The sequence below is a fragment of the Amphiprion ocellaris genome, chromosome 5 (assembly GCF_022539595.1).
Source record: "Amphiprion ocellaris isolate individual 3 ecotype Okinawa chromosome 5, ASM2253959v1, whole genome shotgun sequence".
NCBI classification, from domain to species: Eukaryota; Metazoa; Chordata; class Actinopteri; family Pomacentridae; genus Amphiprion; species Amphiprion ocellaris.
This window is the reverse complement of record NC_072770.1, coordinates 2,882,842-2,899,617: the sequence shown is the minus strand read 5'-3', so window position 1 is coordinate 2,899,617 and position 16,776 is coordinate 2,882,842. Positions and strand designations below refer to the sequence as shown.

Genomic DNA, 16,776 nt, shown 5'->3' with positions numbered 1-16,776 from the left:
CAGTTCGCTAAGCAAAGGATGCAGCTTCAGTGTTGCCTCAAAATAATGATGGTGGAATTGTTGTGACAGAATCTGCAAACGAGGAGACAAAACTGTGAATAAAATGGATAATCAGCCTTTAAAAAATGATCTGCCTTACTTGCACAATCAAAATCCTCAGCAAAACATTTTTTTCCTCACAGTTTTTAGTGTGGAAGACCACTAGTTTGCATGTTGCTGTTGTTTCCTGTAGTGAAGGAAACAGTAACATGCAGATAGTGGAAGTGAAGGACAAAGCTCCCTGAAATGAGTGGTCAGTGGTAGGCCGATAATCACATCCTAGTTCCAGTCACTCAGACAAGGCTACAATGGATTATACGCTGGCTTTGCTACTGTTTGATTTAAAAAGTTGCAAACGTATTGGCATGTGTAGTTACCTCCACTTCTCAGTCAGACCGCTTGCTCTTCACTTCTGGCTCAGAAAAAAAAAACAAAAACAAAAAACAAAAAAAAAGGAATTCAAAATAATAATAATACAAAAAAACATAGTGACAGCCAAATCTGAAACCTAACTATGGTCCACCAGACACACTCATTACTGACAGAGTGGACAGTCCGTCTTTTACAAACCCGAGAGTCAGAGAAAAGAAGTTTCACTTTTTAAGTCCCTTAAAACTTGTTTAATTAAAGCTATGTTATAAAGGAACATTTCTATTGGACGAAGTTCTCACAGTGCATGAGATGATGGCACATGGGATATGGTTGTTGCATGGTTACAGTATAGATGTGTGTTGCCGACCTGGCTTTAGCTTCTTTATTTTTCATTTTTGTTTGTTTGCTTTAAGCTACTAAGTGTCACGGTACGAGGAGGATTAGAACCCAAAGTGAGAGCACACAAAGGAGTCAGAAAGCAGAACAAACAGAATTTATTTTACAGAATTATTTACAATGGCCAGCACTCACTCGCTGGACAGGGAGCAGAGTCAGGCTCAAGGGAGCGGCAGTCCAGGAAGCTCACGTCGGCCGGTCTGGTAGGAGGGTTGGTGGGGGTGGGGGGGTCCACGCCCTGTCTCGACTAAGGCGGCAGGGGTCCACGTCCTTCACTTACGGACGGCAGGGGGAAAACACAGGCTGCTCCGGTGGCTCTAGGGCTACGATGAACTCGTCCATCTCGTGTCTGTACACCACTGAGGCAGTCAGTCAGTAGGCGGAGCCGCTATTTATTGCCACTGGTGATGAGCTGCAGGTGTGAGTCTTCCACAGCTGTTCTGCATCCACGCTGATCACCGACAGCGTGGATGCAGAACGTAGAGCGACACACACCTGCAGCAGAGGGGCAGATGGCAGCAAGGGGGGGGCAAAACCCTGGCTGTAACACTGAGAGGTCTGCAATTTTGTTCCTTCTTTTATTCATTATTTTTCACATTTTTTCTTACCCTGATCCTTTCTATATACTGAAATACAACACACATACAATGATGTTAACTGTTTGTAATTAATATTCAGCTGATCAGACTCAGCTTAGCACAACAAATATATAACGTGTGTTTGATCATTAATACTAAATGACGGTGTGCTTGGGCATTTTTACGCGTGTGTGTGTGTGTGTGTGTGTGTGTGTGTGTGTGTGATACTGGACAGCTGTGAAATGGACTGTGACAGTGCCTTCAACTGCACTTACTGACTGCCCATGGCAAGCCAGGAGCCCTAGTGGCCCTCTGTCAACACGCTCTCTCTTTCTTCCCATCTATCTCTGTCATGTTGTCTCTTTCTGTCCACACAACAGGCTTCAGTTCCTACCAACCAAACACACACACACACACACTCGGTCCGACACACACAAGTACAGAGTTTTACGACATCTAATTAAAGTTAACTGTCATTTCAGCTTCTACAGGCTGTATTTTTTTTTCCACCACATATGTGCTCACTTTGGCCATCTTCTTCCCATCAGTCACAAATCAGAATGGATGGCTCCTGTGTTCAAGGTGACAGTACTCTCCACATCAGCCTTGATCCATTATCCACATCCATAGGAGACCATGCTTCCCATAAAGTTAATAAAGCATTGTTTTCCTGTGATTTCTTATTGTCCCTATTCATAAATTTCTATTTTATAAAATTCATTATATTTACATAGTTGTCACTAATGTATTTATGGTTTTCGGGTTTTTTGGAGGCTGCACAGTGGCTTGGTGGTTATCACTTTCGCATTGCAGCTAGAAGATCTGCAGTTCGTGTCCCAGGATCATTCTGCATGGAGTTTGCATGTTTGCCCTGTGCATGCCTGGGTTTTCACCAGGTTGTCTGGCTTCTCCCCACGATCCAAAAACATGCTGAGGTTAATTGGTAACTCTAAATTGTCCGTAGGTGTGAATGAGAGTGTGATTGTTTGTCTCTATATGTGATAAACTGGTGACCTCTCCAGGGGTCTCCTGTCTTCACCCTGAAGCACCTGCCCCTTTGCCCCCTTTGCCCCTTGATTCCCAAAGTGCCCTTTTGTCAAAGTTGTTTTTTAAATTTTATTTAATTTAGTTTTTTTTGTAAGTGTGTGTGTGTGTGTGTGTGTGTGTGTGTGTGTGTGTGTGTGTGTGTGTGTGTGTGTGTGTGTGTGTGTGTGTGTGTGTAAAAGTCTTTCAGGCCCAAAATAATAAATAAAATAAAAATAATAATAATTCAGATCTACCGTTGGTCGGTCACGTGATCTACGTAGACGTCCCCCACTGCTCTGAGGGGTCCAGATGTTCCCTGTAGCTCTGCGCTAGCGCTGCTAGTCTAGAAACCAGAGACCTGAGGGAGGACATCAACAACTGATGGTCCTGATGGAGAGGAGGTTCTGCAGCGGGATTCGTTTATGTACGGTGTATTTTTGAAGATGACTGATGAAGTGAGCATCCTGTGTGTGTGTGTCTGACTCTAACACACACCTGTCATCAGTTCTAGCTGCTAGTTAACCACACAGCTGCTGAGAGGATAAAGTCTGCCAGGCTTCTACATGTTTCTGTATGTTTCTGTTGTCATGGGCAAAGTGCATCAGAGAGATGTATTATTTTACTATCAGTGAGTTGCAGTGTGTTTCCTGTTTCTAGAGGCAATGAGGCAGAGGTTATGTTATTTCACTGAAACTACGTACATGCATTTTCACATAATTTTGGACTATTGCAGTACAAATACAATAACAATAATAATTAGAAGAATTTGAATTGTGATTTTCTCAACCTCTCATTTACAGATATCAGTACTTGTTTATCCATTTGTATATATAGACAAATTAAATATAATATGCATAAATATAAAATATATAACTTTTATAATCTTGCTGTCTTGTGTAAAGTGGATAGTCAAGCTGAATAAAAGTACAAATACACAAATACATTTAAATCCATGATTTCTATATCATTTAATTATTTTTTTAACTTTATTATTAGCACTATGAAAAATAAGGGCAGATTATGAATCAGCACCATGGAGCAAATCCGTGACTCTACTGTACATGTCTGGAAAAGGTATGAAATTTAAAAGCAAGGACTCCAGGAAGAGTAGCCACAGTTAAACAGTCCAGTGTCTAATGGTAATTTATCACAAATACACTACATCACAGGTTGTCCTGAGACTTAACCACTGCACCACTGCTGCACCTTGTGTTGTGAGGTATGTTTCTATATAGCATTTCAAATTCGTGCTCCATGTGCCTCCTTTTAACTTTGAGCACCTGCCCCTCCAAAGGTCTCTTCAGTCAGGCTTTACAACATAGGTAGGAGCAGAAACAAAAATAATAAAATAAAATAAAATTCAATAAAATAAAATACAATTTATTTAAATTAATTGAATATAGTAGAGAAAGAAGTGAGGACTGTTCTCCAAAACCATGTGATTTTGTAACTTTCCAGAGGGTACGTTGATATGTTTCTGACACTCCTACAGCACTTATCATGAATATGACAAGCGAGCATATTTTCCCTGCTCCACTCTCATGTGTTGATGATGGAGCATTGTAATTGTCCACACTGAGTGACAACCTACATCTTAGAGGAGATAATGAGGCTGCCATTTTGAGCATAATTCTGACAGTTGCTTTGAGAAGTCAACACAATTAACAGGCAGAGCACTGAGTAAATTTACTAGCAGGTATAATCCAGAGTATATTATGTATAATACTACGTCTGTTTATCACTTTTTCATTCGATTGCCACTCCAAGACTGAAGCATCATAAAGATAAAGACAGACAGAACTAAATATTAATTTCTTAATGGTGTCAGATTTTTATGGTATTCACTCGCACGGTGCTGGGAGATAATGGATTCAGGAAAAAAATCATTCAGACATTTGCCCTGTAATACTGTAAGGTAATGCAATGACTCTGGATAACCTTGTTCAGCGAGTTTAATGCACCTGCACATCCGCACAGTACAAGAAATCCTTTGCTGTTTCTGTCTTCAGTCCTCAGTGTAACTGAAGGAGCTTCCATAGTGATTCATGTCATCTGTGATTGATTTGAATTCTGTACAGATTATTGTCATTATTGTAGTGAGTTAGCCATAATTGGCTGCTGCCGCTACTGTCAAGTTTAAGCATTAGCTGGATCACTTTTAATCTCTTACATACAAACAAGACAGCAGTCTTTGCTTAGTTTGACACTGTCCACGTGTTTTATTCATCACTGCATCAAGCACAGTAAACACATGCTTTTTTTTCTTGTGTGTCAGCAACAAGCTTAATAAACCAGCTGAATCACAAACAATTACCTATGTTCTAGATTACAATGACCAGCTTTGGGTTAAAGTTAAAGGGACACTGTCAACCAAAGTGCTGTTTTTTGCGTCATTGGTAGTGTAAATTCAGCAGCACCCCTAGGTGTCACATCAGCAACCCTGCACTTCCTGACCCTGTAGGTCTCAGCAATCGATAGTCACTTTGTTTCTCCCATTTCACTTCAAGGAATGTGTCTGATCCAAAGACTTTGCTGTACACAACAGTGACAAATGTGACAAAATGAAGAATGATTATTTAGCCAATTATAGAGTTTACTTTCTGTGTTTTTACTGATTTTTCCTAAATATATCCATAATATATGCAGTGAGTTTTGAGTTGGACTCAAGCAGTTGCACTGTGTCTTGCTGCTCTCAGACAGTATTCAGGTTAAAAGAGGAACACAAAAGGCACCCGTACACAATCAGGGAGACAGACAGTGAGACACAAGTGATATTTGGAAAGGAAAGATACTAGAAACACAAGATGAGAACAAAAGATAAACAGACATGGAGACATGAAACTTGACACTGTTCCTGAACATGTTCAACCATTTACTCCAGCTTATTCCTAGTTTCTTTAGTTTACTACATCTCAGTTACTACAGATGTTCCATTCTTCATTGCTTGTTAACCAAATTACTACCGGTACACCAGAAGGGTGATGTTGCCACAGAAAAAGGGTTAAAAGCTCTGGCATATTTAGAAATACAGAAACCACTACATGACACTGTAATGCATTGTGTGAACTTGTTTGGTAATGGCTTGGATGTAATGGACAAAGTCCCACAGGCTAGCTTCTAGAAAAAAAAAATCCACCTTCAAATCAATCTTCCATTTTGAAAATTGTAATCGTATTTGTTGCCTTGAGTTTCTAAAAGCACTATGAATATGAAAGAGGATAAGACCTGGGCAGTCCTGGCAATATTTCCCTAGGTGGAAAATTGAATGTTAATGTATCCATGTAATATACAGCTGCCAAAAGAAACAAACAAAAGTTGGGAAGAAGCCTTTGCCATGATTTTCTTAATCCGAGAATGAAAGCACAAAGATTAATAACAGTTCTATTGTTTGAGGTTGACTTCTTTATTGACAGGACTAATTGCTCTCTATTGACCACTGTAAATGGGGAGATGGCAGTCAAGCTGAACATAATGAGAAGTAAACAATAAAGCCAACATTAGCCAAAATTAACTATCCATTTAGGTACACAGAGGAATGAAGGGGTTCTTTCACCTGAGTTTCCTTTTACTTTTGTACGATTTTCTTTGCAGACTGTCAGCTACTCTCAGCAGATAGAGAACATCTTACAGCTTTTCTTTGCAAATATGCCTGGCTGCCACTTTTGACCTTTGAGAGAGTTTGATTCTTTTCAGTCAGCCAAGGGCCATTTTGAAGCAAATGCTGTGCCAGCGACCTCTCTGAAAACCCTGCAATTATTCCATTTTACAGCATAAACAAACCCAAGACTGTATGAAAAAAGGCTGTCTATAGACCACAACAAGAAACCACTGAGTGCAGTACTCCACCAAGGCTGCTCAGTTGTTGCATGGTTTTCAACTGATGAAATCTTTAAACAATTTGTGGTCGATTTGTAGTAGGATCATAATCATGTGATCATCAGCAGGCAGCTGACATAGTGTTCACTTGTAGTCATGGTTACAGTGACGCCGTGCCGCTATCTCACAATGATGCGGAAATCCTGAAGAAAGCAGTGGATCCAGACTATGAGCCGCACCACTGGCAACATCTAATCACTTGCTTCTTGTGTCATTTCTGACCTTCCCTGATAATTTCATTTAAAGCTGTTCGTCCGTTCTTTAGTAATGTTGCTAACAGACAGACAAACCAACGGCAATGGTCACATAACTCTGCCACGTTCCTTGGCTGAATAATTATGAACTGTAAGCCTCGAAAGACAAAAGCATTTTTGCACAATGGCAGCAAACATCTTTAGGAAAAATCTGCTATCAGAAGAAATATGACAGACGTGACGTTAACTTTGAAATCAAAGGGTCCCTCATGAGAGGAAGGACAAATTAGATACTGGGAGAAAAAAATAGGAAAATGATATTTCATAATAAATATCATGTTCTGTCCAAGAAAAATGGGATGTGCTCCTACCATATGTCCATCTCTATGATGAACTATTCATGTAAGAATGGGTCTCACCCAGAGTGGAAATAATGACACAGAGTGCTTTGTGTGGCATGTTTCTCTGTTCTGTTTGGCAGGAAACTGCCTCTCAGCAGGCACTAAGAGATCTTTTCTCCTGCACTGATTCCATCAGGATTAGTGGGGAAATGGCAGAAATCAATGCATTGAGGAGTTGGGCTGTATGTCGAGGATGCCAGGTTTGGGAGGAGAAGAACCAATCTAGTGGGGTGGAGGTATTAGTTGTAATCTCTGAACTCAGTCAGTGCCAGACTCTCCATAACCCTCTTCTGCTTCCAAATCCTCACCTTGAGTGAAATTGCACAACAGTGTTGTACACTACCAGCTAGGCGTTCATCTGGAGGGAATTCATGGATATAGAATATTTGATTAATACTTCATGTAATTAATAGATTGCCCCTCTACCCATCTGCATTCTGTGGAATGCATTTTCCAAAAGAAAATTACATTTACTGGGATCATTGATAGCTTAGGTATACATGGTTATCATAAATATATTTGCTGATGTCTTCTGTTTTTGCATATTTCTCACACTTAAATGTTCCAGATCATTAAATTAATATTAATATTAATTTAATAGTAGACAGAGATAACCTACACAACACAAAATGCAATTTTAAATGATGATTGATTAAAGATTTATTGAAAACCTGTATCACCCCTGTGAAACAGCAACTGGCACCCTAAACCTAATAAACTGGTTGGTCTACCCTTGGAAGCAACAACTGCAGTTAAACATTTGTGATAGCTTGTGATCAGTCTTTTACATCACCATGAAGGAATTTTGGCCCATTTAGTTCGGCCACAATAGATGGGTTTCCAGCTCGAACTGCCCCTTTTAGATCTTGCCACAGCATCTCAGTTGGAATTCTGAAAGTCCAGACTTTGACTTGGCCACTCCAAAGCCTTAGTTTTGTTCTTTTTGAGCCACTCAGAGGTGGACTTGCTTGTGTGCTTTGGGTCTTTGTCTTGCTGCATAACCCATTTGCGTTGAGCTTTAGATCATGGACTGATGGTGGATATTCTCCAGGAGGATTTTCTGACTGAGAGTAGAATTCATGGCTCCATCAATTATGACAAGTCGTCCGTGTCCTCAAATCATCACATTACCACCACCATGTTTCACTGTTGGGATCATGTTCTTTTTGTGGAATGCAGTATTAGCTTCACACCAGATGTAATGGACCCATGTCTTCCAAAAAGTTCCACCTCTGACTCATCAGTCTACAGGATGTTATCCCAAAAGTCTTGGGGCTCATCTAGATATCTTTGTTTTGCAAATGCCGAACAAACTTTATGTTCTTTGTGATCAATAGTGGTTTGCATGTTTCTCTATTTGTGGATAGTGTTCTAGAGTTCTAGAGCCTTAGCAATAGCTTTGTAACCCTCCAGATTGATAAATGTCAATGACTTTGTTTCATATCTGTTCTTGAATCTTTTTAGAACGTGGCATTATGTGCTATTTTTTGAGATCCTTTAGCTACTTCACAATGACAGACAGGTTCTATTTAGTAAAGTTTAGATTCAACAAGCCTGGCAGTAGTCATATGTGGGTGTGATGGGGAAACTGAACCCAATTGCCAAATGAATTTGGTCTTTTGGTAGATTAGCTAAGGGGGCAATTACTTTTTCACATAGTGCAAGATGGGGTTGTAGAGCATTTTTCCTTCAATAGATTAAATCATTTGATGGCATTTTGTGTTTTCTTGGATTATCTTTGTCTTATGTTAAAAATATATTAAATTAAAATAAATTATAAATTTGTGTGCCCATTTGCAAAAAAAAAATCAAAGAATAACTTAAATGAAATTAAAGCAAAATTTGAAGAAATAAACGAAAGACATCCCCAGTTCCACCATGAAGTTCTTATGCTTGCTTCTCAAAAAGACAGCGGTAATCTGAAATGGAAGCACCTCTTCCAAGAACCACAAACTCTATGAGCGTTTAACTTACATGACCGTTCAGCTGTTTTTTGGCTGCTGAATAGTCGCCTCCAGATTGTCACGGAGCGTCAGAGACATTAGAACAGGTAGGAAACACAACAGACCAGGATTACAGTTTGTAAAAACAAATAAATATGCAGGGAGCTGGGAAACTGGATGAGAGACTGGACAACAGATGGGGTGGCTCAGAGGTGACTGGAAAAATAAACTAACAGTGACAAAACACAGGGTAAATGGGCTCAAGAATGTCTCTATACAACCTCCAGAGGGGAACTGAGTACTAAACAGGAGTAAACTAATCTACAGGAGAAAACCAGAAATGACTATGTCAGCTGACACAGAGTTTACAAAAACAGCAATTCAATCTTAAGCAGTAACGTCAGGAGGGCAGTGTGGAGTGGCTCAGCTCAGGAAGGTTCTTGACCCAAGGCTTGCTTTGAAGCAAGAGGGTGCGACGTGGAATGCAGGTCCAGATAGGTGGTGTACATGTCTGAGGTTAATCAGAAAAGAGTGTGTCCAGACAGGAAGCGTATTGGGAATTAGAACAGGTTAAACCAGAGCGAGACAAAGCAGAGCAGAATTAAATGGCTAGAGCCAACTGACCATAGTCTGATCAATGGTCTGGCATCGACTGATGATCTGAGTCAGTGTTTAATGGTAGAAGGTGGAAATCAGTAGCAGGTGAGGCACTCCCCGATGCAGGTGTCCTCACTCAGGTGATTATCCAATAGGAGGGACATACACTCATTCACCCCCACAGTAAGGGGAAATGGAAGGAGAGAGAGGGAAAGCTGCCAACTAAACAGCGATGGAGGTGGAGGGCATGATGCAGACAGTATGAAACGTGCTTTCCCATACCATGCTAACTTTAAACAATAATGACAACTTGTCCAACGGAACTGGTCCTAAAAACTCTGCTCCATTTTTCTTTATAGATGACCGAAGTTTTCTTTGTTTCTTATTCCTTCTTCAAGGTTTCCTAGCACTTGCCAAACAGTTGGTTTTCTTTCTGGCTTCGTTTAGTCTATTTGTAACAGCCACACACTGTGAAGCATATGGGACACCTTCGAAACTATTTGTGTTGGTTGGTTTGTGTTTTGTGTTTGGTTTGGTTTTAATTTTTTTTTAGGGAAGCTCATAAGATTACAGACCCTTCACTGTGATCGTTAAAACATGGTTGAACTTAAGGAAGAAAACAAACTGTGATCTCCCATGTCCAAGTCCAAGTTATTCATCCACCTGAACCCACCACCTACACTGACTTTGTGGCTCTTTACATTGCTAATATTATATAAATGGGCCTTTATTATTGGGCTGTGTTGCTTGAATTTTGAGATATTCTGTGTACTACAAAAAGTGAACTCTAGTCAAGATGAAACATCTGAAATCACAACTTCTTTATTGTCTGACAAGATGTATGTTCTTCAAAGCAGGTTTTAATGTTTTATGTTAGTTCTTTCATGCTTGATTATCCCTTAATTATCTTTCCTAAGTCCTTTACAAAGAAATCGGTCCACAGGCTATATTTGGCAACTGGAAAGGTCATGCAAGGTCTTCCTTTTTAAAGCTGCATTACAACTCATTTACACATTTGCAATAAATATTTGATTAATACTTTTGAATTGCTTCACATTCTTACACATAGAACCTTTAAAATATCTGTGTGTACGAGGCATGCTTTTTTTAATCTTTGAAATCTTTCTCCTCCAAAAATTTTCTTCTTTTTTTTTTTTTTGTTTTTTTTTTTGTTTTGTTACTCACTGACTACCCCAGAGAGTCGGGTTGTAACAAATGTAGTTGGGAAAATACACCCTAGAATCCTCATCTTGTCTTTATTAAAAGACAAGGCAGTTTGTTAACTTCAGTTTTCTTGTAGAATTTTCCATTCAGACATTGCACATTTGTGTCATTGTCACTGTGGGGAAAAAAGTACATTATGCAACTAATTACAAACAAATTGCAATACAGGCTGTTTGTACTGCATTTGACCAGTATAAACTACTTCCATTTAATACATGCACCCAGAGCAGTACTATAATGGAAACTTAAAGAGGGAAGTAGATTTCCAGGTTCAGCAGAGTTCGCCTATTCAGCACGCAGCTTCTTAGCCATTTTCCTGGTGTGTGATTAAGGTTAGCGCTCTAGCAGTCGTGCAGCTCCTTTCTTTCCTTTCCTCCTTAACCTTTGCGCTCTCCCATACTGCTGCTTTCAGCAGAAATTAGCTCTACTAAGGCAATGACTAATCGCTTCACATTTTCCCTTCAACTGCATTTGCTGGCCAGGCCATGGCTGTCTAAATCCATAGGTAATGCTAGCCTTATACGAAAGCCAGACCCCCTCAATCAATAACAACCTGGAGGCAAGGACAGAGATATAGGCAAGGGGAAGGAGAACAGGATGCAGCCTAATTCAATGAAACAGACATTAACCAGAGCTTGCAACACGCCAGGGCATGAGTAATCTTAGAAAAATTCATTTTAAAGCCCAGGAGCCCAGTATTGCTTTCAATTAAGGGCAGAGATTAGAGTTGAGTGGGGTGCACATTGTTCTAGTGGGAGGCGGCAGAAGGAAGAGGGAGACTTAGAGAAGGATAAATTCAAAATCAATTTACTTGCTTACTCATGTTGTTGTTTTTTTCATTTAGCAGCTTTTAAGAAATAATTAATCCAACAATTAATTTGTTTAGAATGTTTTATTTTTCTATATTTTTTAAACAGCCCCACAAATTTTCAATACACACCTGGTGGAACAGATCTGTCAAATGAAACTTTATCATTCTTATTCACTAGTTTGCTAAGCTAAAGGCTATGGCCAGATTCCACTGATCAATATGACTTCCATTAGGTATGAGCAGTAGCACAACATACAGTATTCTCCCAACTGTATTAGCAAGTGTAGCTTAAACTCATTACATGAGTCCACTATTGTCATATCACAGTTGGAATATTCCCAAATTTATAAGTTTATTGGAATTTATTACATACATTATATATAAATTGACCTTATACTTACCCTAAAATGTGCTTTGTATCATATTTGTTCAACCTACAGGCCTTGTAATGCGCATCGGAACAGGGACACAGAGCACTGTGATCAAACCTGGCAAACAGCTATCAAAGAGTACATGCATCTTCAAGTTATGTTAGACTAATGTTGTTGCAATCTAACGTACATAACTGCCTTCACTTCTCTAAAGCTTTCTAGATATGTCCTGGTTCAGTCCCCTGCCACTCCTGCAATCTGTCATGTCTTCTTCACATTCAGGTCAAAGATATGGAACACATGCTCCTACGTATGTAAATTATCATCATATGTAAGAAAAAAGAACATCCTGTCATCACAACATTTGGGCTTGTTCCTTGCAACTGTGGGGTGTCCAGCCAACAGCTAGAACCTGCCGGGTATTTTTCTTTTTCTTGATAATTACAGTGGTGTACTTTGGGAGCTGGGGAGTTAACCAGCTCTGCCAAAGATACACATTTACATGCACCCACATGCACATGCAAATGTATGTATAAAAAAAATCCCATTTCTCATCTTCCATTTCTCATCTGCCTCTATTCCCTTTCCGATGTACATATATATGTATCTATTTATCTTGTATTTTAATATTCTGTCATTTTCTGTCTCTCTCAAAGGTTTTGGAATGTTACTGCTGTGTGCTTTATCATACTACTTTTTAAAATGGGATAAAGTTTCTTGAAAATTGCAGGCATTTGACCATTAAAATCCAAAAGAATGTACTAATTAAATAGTCATCAGACATACATATTTATGAATTTATTTCACTAATATTTATAAGGCTGCAGTTACAAAATAAAAATGTGGGATGCAAGAGATGGTATCTATGCATGCAGCCCTATAAAATGCAATATAAACATGAACACATTCAAAGAGGCACAGTCTTCTAACAGTGCTGGACAATTTAACAGTAGAGCGTTTTTTTTTCAGTGAATCACACAGTTATGGAGGCTTCATCTTTTCATCCTGCTTAATATTTGATTTCCTTACAAAAAAGCATTAGATTTTCTGACAAAACCGTGTCTGACTATGTTTCTGCTAAAGTGGCGATGTGGAAATCTCCAGACCCTAGACCAGCTCTGGTCATTGTTGTCGATAAAAACCTGCTGATGTATCTATAGATCACTGAAGTCAAATGAAATAGCTATCGGTTTTAAACAAAAATTAGTTATTAAGTTTTAACTGTCCTTTGCCACTATATATTAATTACATGGCACAATCATCAGAAAATCAACACAATAAAACTACCAGCATTCCATTCCATCTATCTTCCAAACACCCCTTATCTGGCCGACAACAAATAAATACAAACATAAAAATATGCATTATTCACGCATATATCTGGATGTATTTCGAGTACGTGTGCTAAATCATACTTTGCTTCTAAAGTTATGGTCTGCACTTATATAACTCTTTTTCTACTTTTGTGGTATTCAATGTGCTTTACAGTGTTTCCCATTAACTCAACAACAGTGACAGTGATGCCATGCAGGATGCTTTGCTGCCATCTGGAGCAGCTTCAGATTCTGTATCTTGCTCAAGGACATTTCTGCATGGAACAAACCACTACTGACCACAAAAAACATAAAGGTTCATCCTACATTTGCCAAAAGATATCTAGATTAGCCCCACGACTTTTGGGAAAACATCCTGTGGAATGATGAGTCAAAGATGGAACTTTTTGGAAGACATGGGTCCGTTACATCTGGTGTAAAACTAATACTGCATCCCACAAGAAGAACACCATACCAACACTGAAACATGGTGGTGGTAGTGTGATGGTTTGAGGACCTAGACGACTTGTCATAATTGATAGAGCCATGAATTCTGCTCTCAATCAGAAAATCCTCCTCGAGGATGTGTACCATCAGTTCATGACCTAAAACTCAACACAAATGTGTTATGCAGCATGACAAAGACCCAAAGCACACAAACAAGTCCAATCCCGTGTGGTTCAAAAAGGACTAAATGAAGGTTTTGAAGTGGCCAAGTCAAAGTCTGTCCTTGAATCCATCGAGATGCTGTGGCAAGACTTTAAAATGGCAGGTCAAACCATCAAATGTGGTCAAATTAAAACTATTCTGCAGAAAAGAGTGGCCCAACCAGCTATTAGGTGTAGGGGGGCAGTTACTTTGTAATGTAACACAGTTTACACACAGCAGTATTTCTGTGGAAAGTTGGCGGCTCTGTTCAATAGCTGTATCAACACATCATCTTAAGCTTTTTGTTTGTATGCAGTGCAATTTTGTTTGTGTCCAATAAATACCTAAAGCCATAGACATTCCCTGACTTTAAGTTATGTCTCCGTGAGTGCTGCTAATGCCTCATGCTGTCCTCCACATTGTACAGATCAATCATTTTGAAATGACAGAGTATACAGTTCAGTGCAGCTCACAATGCTGCTTAGATGGGGAAATGCCATTCAAGCAAAGTAGTTCTGAAAAAAGTCTTCATGTAAAGCTGCTTGTAGAACAATTAATAAGGGATTTGTAGCCTATTATCTCAATTTTTCATGAGTGCAGTGCTGAGGAAGGTATAAATATGTGGGCACATAAAAAACAGAAATGCAGGAATAGTACATCAGCTTGAGCAAAATCCAATGAACAGCATCAGACTTTGACATGACATGTGAAAGTCTGCCTCATCTCATTAATTCAGAGAAAACAGTCTCTGGATATCTCTTTGTTGTTGGCCACATGCAGGGATGTGTAGCAGTGGACTTGTGGTTTGCATAGAGTAAGTTGAGTGCACTGTTGAGATAAGATTAAACTGGGTCATAGCAGCAGTGAGCACAGCAACCCAAATGTTGAAGAGTACACTGACAAAAGATAACGTATTAAATATAACATACTTAAGATTAACATTAAACCTTGATTGAATGTGTACTGAGGTGTTTAAGTACACTGTGATACTTGGCAACAAAACACATTTCTGACTACAACCACTAGTAGTGAGTGATGTTATGTGTGGTCACATGTTAAACCACCTTAAACCAGCAGATTTTTCACCCTTATTATTGATTTTGTTTTACTCTGTTCTATCAGTTTTTTTTTCAACTTTTATTTTTTGGAATTACATATTAATATCAGGACTGCACAGTGATTCAGTGCTTAGCACCATTGCCTCACAGTCAGAAGATCCCCGGTTCACGTCCTGGCCTGGTATCGTTTTGCATAGAGTTTGCATGTTCTCCCTGCGTGGGTTTTCTCCAGTTACTCCAGCTTCCTCCCACAGTCCAATAACATGCTGAGGTTAACTGGTGAATCTGAAGTGTTCATAGGCGTGAATCTGAGTGTGGTTGTTTGTCTCTCTATGTAGCCCTGTAATAGACTGGTGACCTGTGCAGGGTGTTCCCTTCCTTCACCTTAAGTCAGCTGGGATACACTCCAATATAAACTAATATGAATTGAAAATAATAATTAATGAAATGCATTTTTTAAGTAATTTTTTTGGCCTTTATTATGTAGAGAACAGTGGAGAGAGAGACAGGAAATGTGGGCTGGATTCAAACCCATGGCTGCTGCATCGGGAACTATAGAGCATGTTTATGGGTTGCCGGCTCAGCCAGCTAAGCTAAAATGCATATTTAACTCTGTTACACCCACATAAAAAGATCATGAAAAACATGCTATTTTATACATACATTTTATGCTAAAATTACTATTGTATTCACATCAGCACCAACATTACTGTGACCAGAGGTGGAATTTGTGGGGTCTTAGGCAACAGTCTACCAGTGTCCCCAGCAGCTACAGTCCTTCTCTTTGAGTAAACACTGAGGTGTTAACAGCCTTAGGCTTTCACTCAGGGCATTACCTTCAGTGAATGTCCCTCCATGCACACACATACATGCAGACAGTGACTTCCTCCTGACTCATATTTGGTGTTTTAGAGTTCCGCTGTCAGGTTGAGAAGGAGGTTTACAGTGCAATATATATATATATATATATATATATATATTGCAAAAGGGTACTTAGGGACACACTATGGACATACAATAATAATAATAATAATAATAATACAATTCATGAAAATTTTTAGCAGGTGGTTCGTTTCAAGGCTCACTGTGGTCACTGTATAAGCAATGTGTTTCCAGGGATTCAAATAACTTACCAGTGCTTACTAGCAGCTGCCAGAGGACATGAGAAGGCTCTGAAATGTTTTTTTTTTCTTTAGTATCTCTTTCACATCACTGTGTCCTTCTAATGATGAGATCCTGTTCCATTTTTATCTTCCTCAGGCATATATGGACCAGATGAGGGCTGGACATCTTCCTATCCTGAGTGTAGAGAGAAAAACCAGTCACCAATCAACATTGTGGACCAGGATACCAAAGTATCCACAGAGTTTCAGGAACTGACACTTGAGGGCTTTGACGCTGAATCCTCTAATAAGACATCTATGAAGAATACTGGCAAAACAGGTACAGTAACAACACAAGCTGCAAATGCAAATTAAATTTCCTCTGGTTCCCGAATCATGAAAGGCTCAACTAAATGTTGAAAATGGATGTTAAGAAAAGACTAACAGGTAAAAATGATGTCAACATGATTTGTCAAGCATTTGAAACACCTTTGAAGTCTCATTTTTTTCCCATTATTTGACATTTTTCTAGAAAGGGTAAATGGTCTGTCCTGATATAGTGCCTTTCTCCCATTGTAAAATACTCAAAGCATTTTACAATGTATCTCTATCACCAATTTACATGCAATACTGTTCAAAAAATTTGGGGTCACTTAGAAATATCCTTATTTTTGAAAGAAAAGAATTTTTTTTCAATGAAGATAACGAATTAATCAGAAATACAATCTAGACATTGTTAAAGTGGTAAATGACGATTCTACCTGGAAACAGATGATTTTTAATGGAATATCTCCATGGTAGATGGTACATTGTGCTAGCTAATTGT

General features: G+C 39.1%; 1 protein-coding gene across 4 annotated transcripts in view; it reads left to right on the top strand.

The window, feature by feature from the left end:
- Positions 1-16,776, top strand: part of LOC111578637 (receptor-type tyrosine-protein phosphatase gamma-like) — a 413,908-nt gene that overhangs the window by 236,534 nt on the left and 160,598 nt on the right. For all 4 annotated transcript variants that reach the window (XR_008601705.1, XM_055010623.1, XM_055010621.1 and 1 more), the window contains exon 3: positions 16,108-16,290. Coding sequence is in view for 3 of the 4 variants with exons in the window: in XM_055010623.1 (XP_054866598.1) it covers positions 16,108-16,290 (183 nt within the window). In the remaining variant the exon portion in view is untranslated. The remainder of the gene's footprint in view (positions 1-16,107; positions 16,291-16,776) is intronic.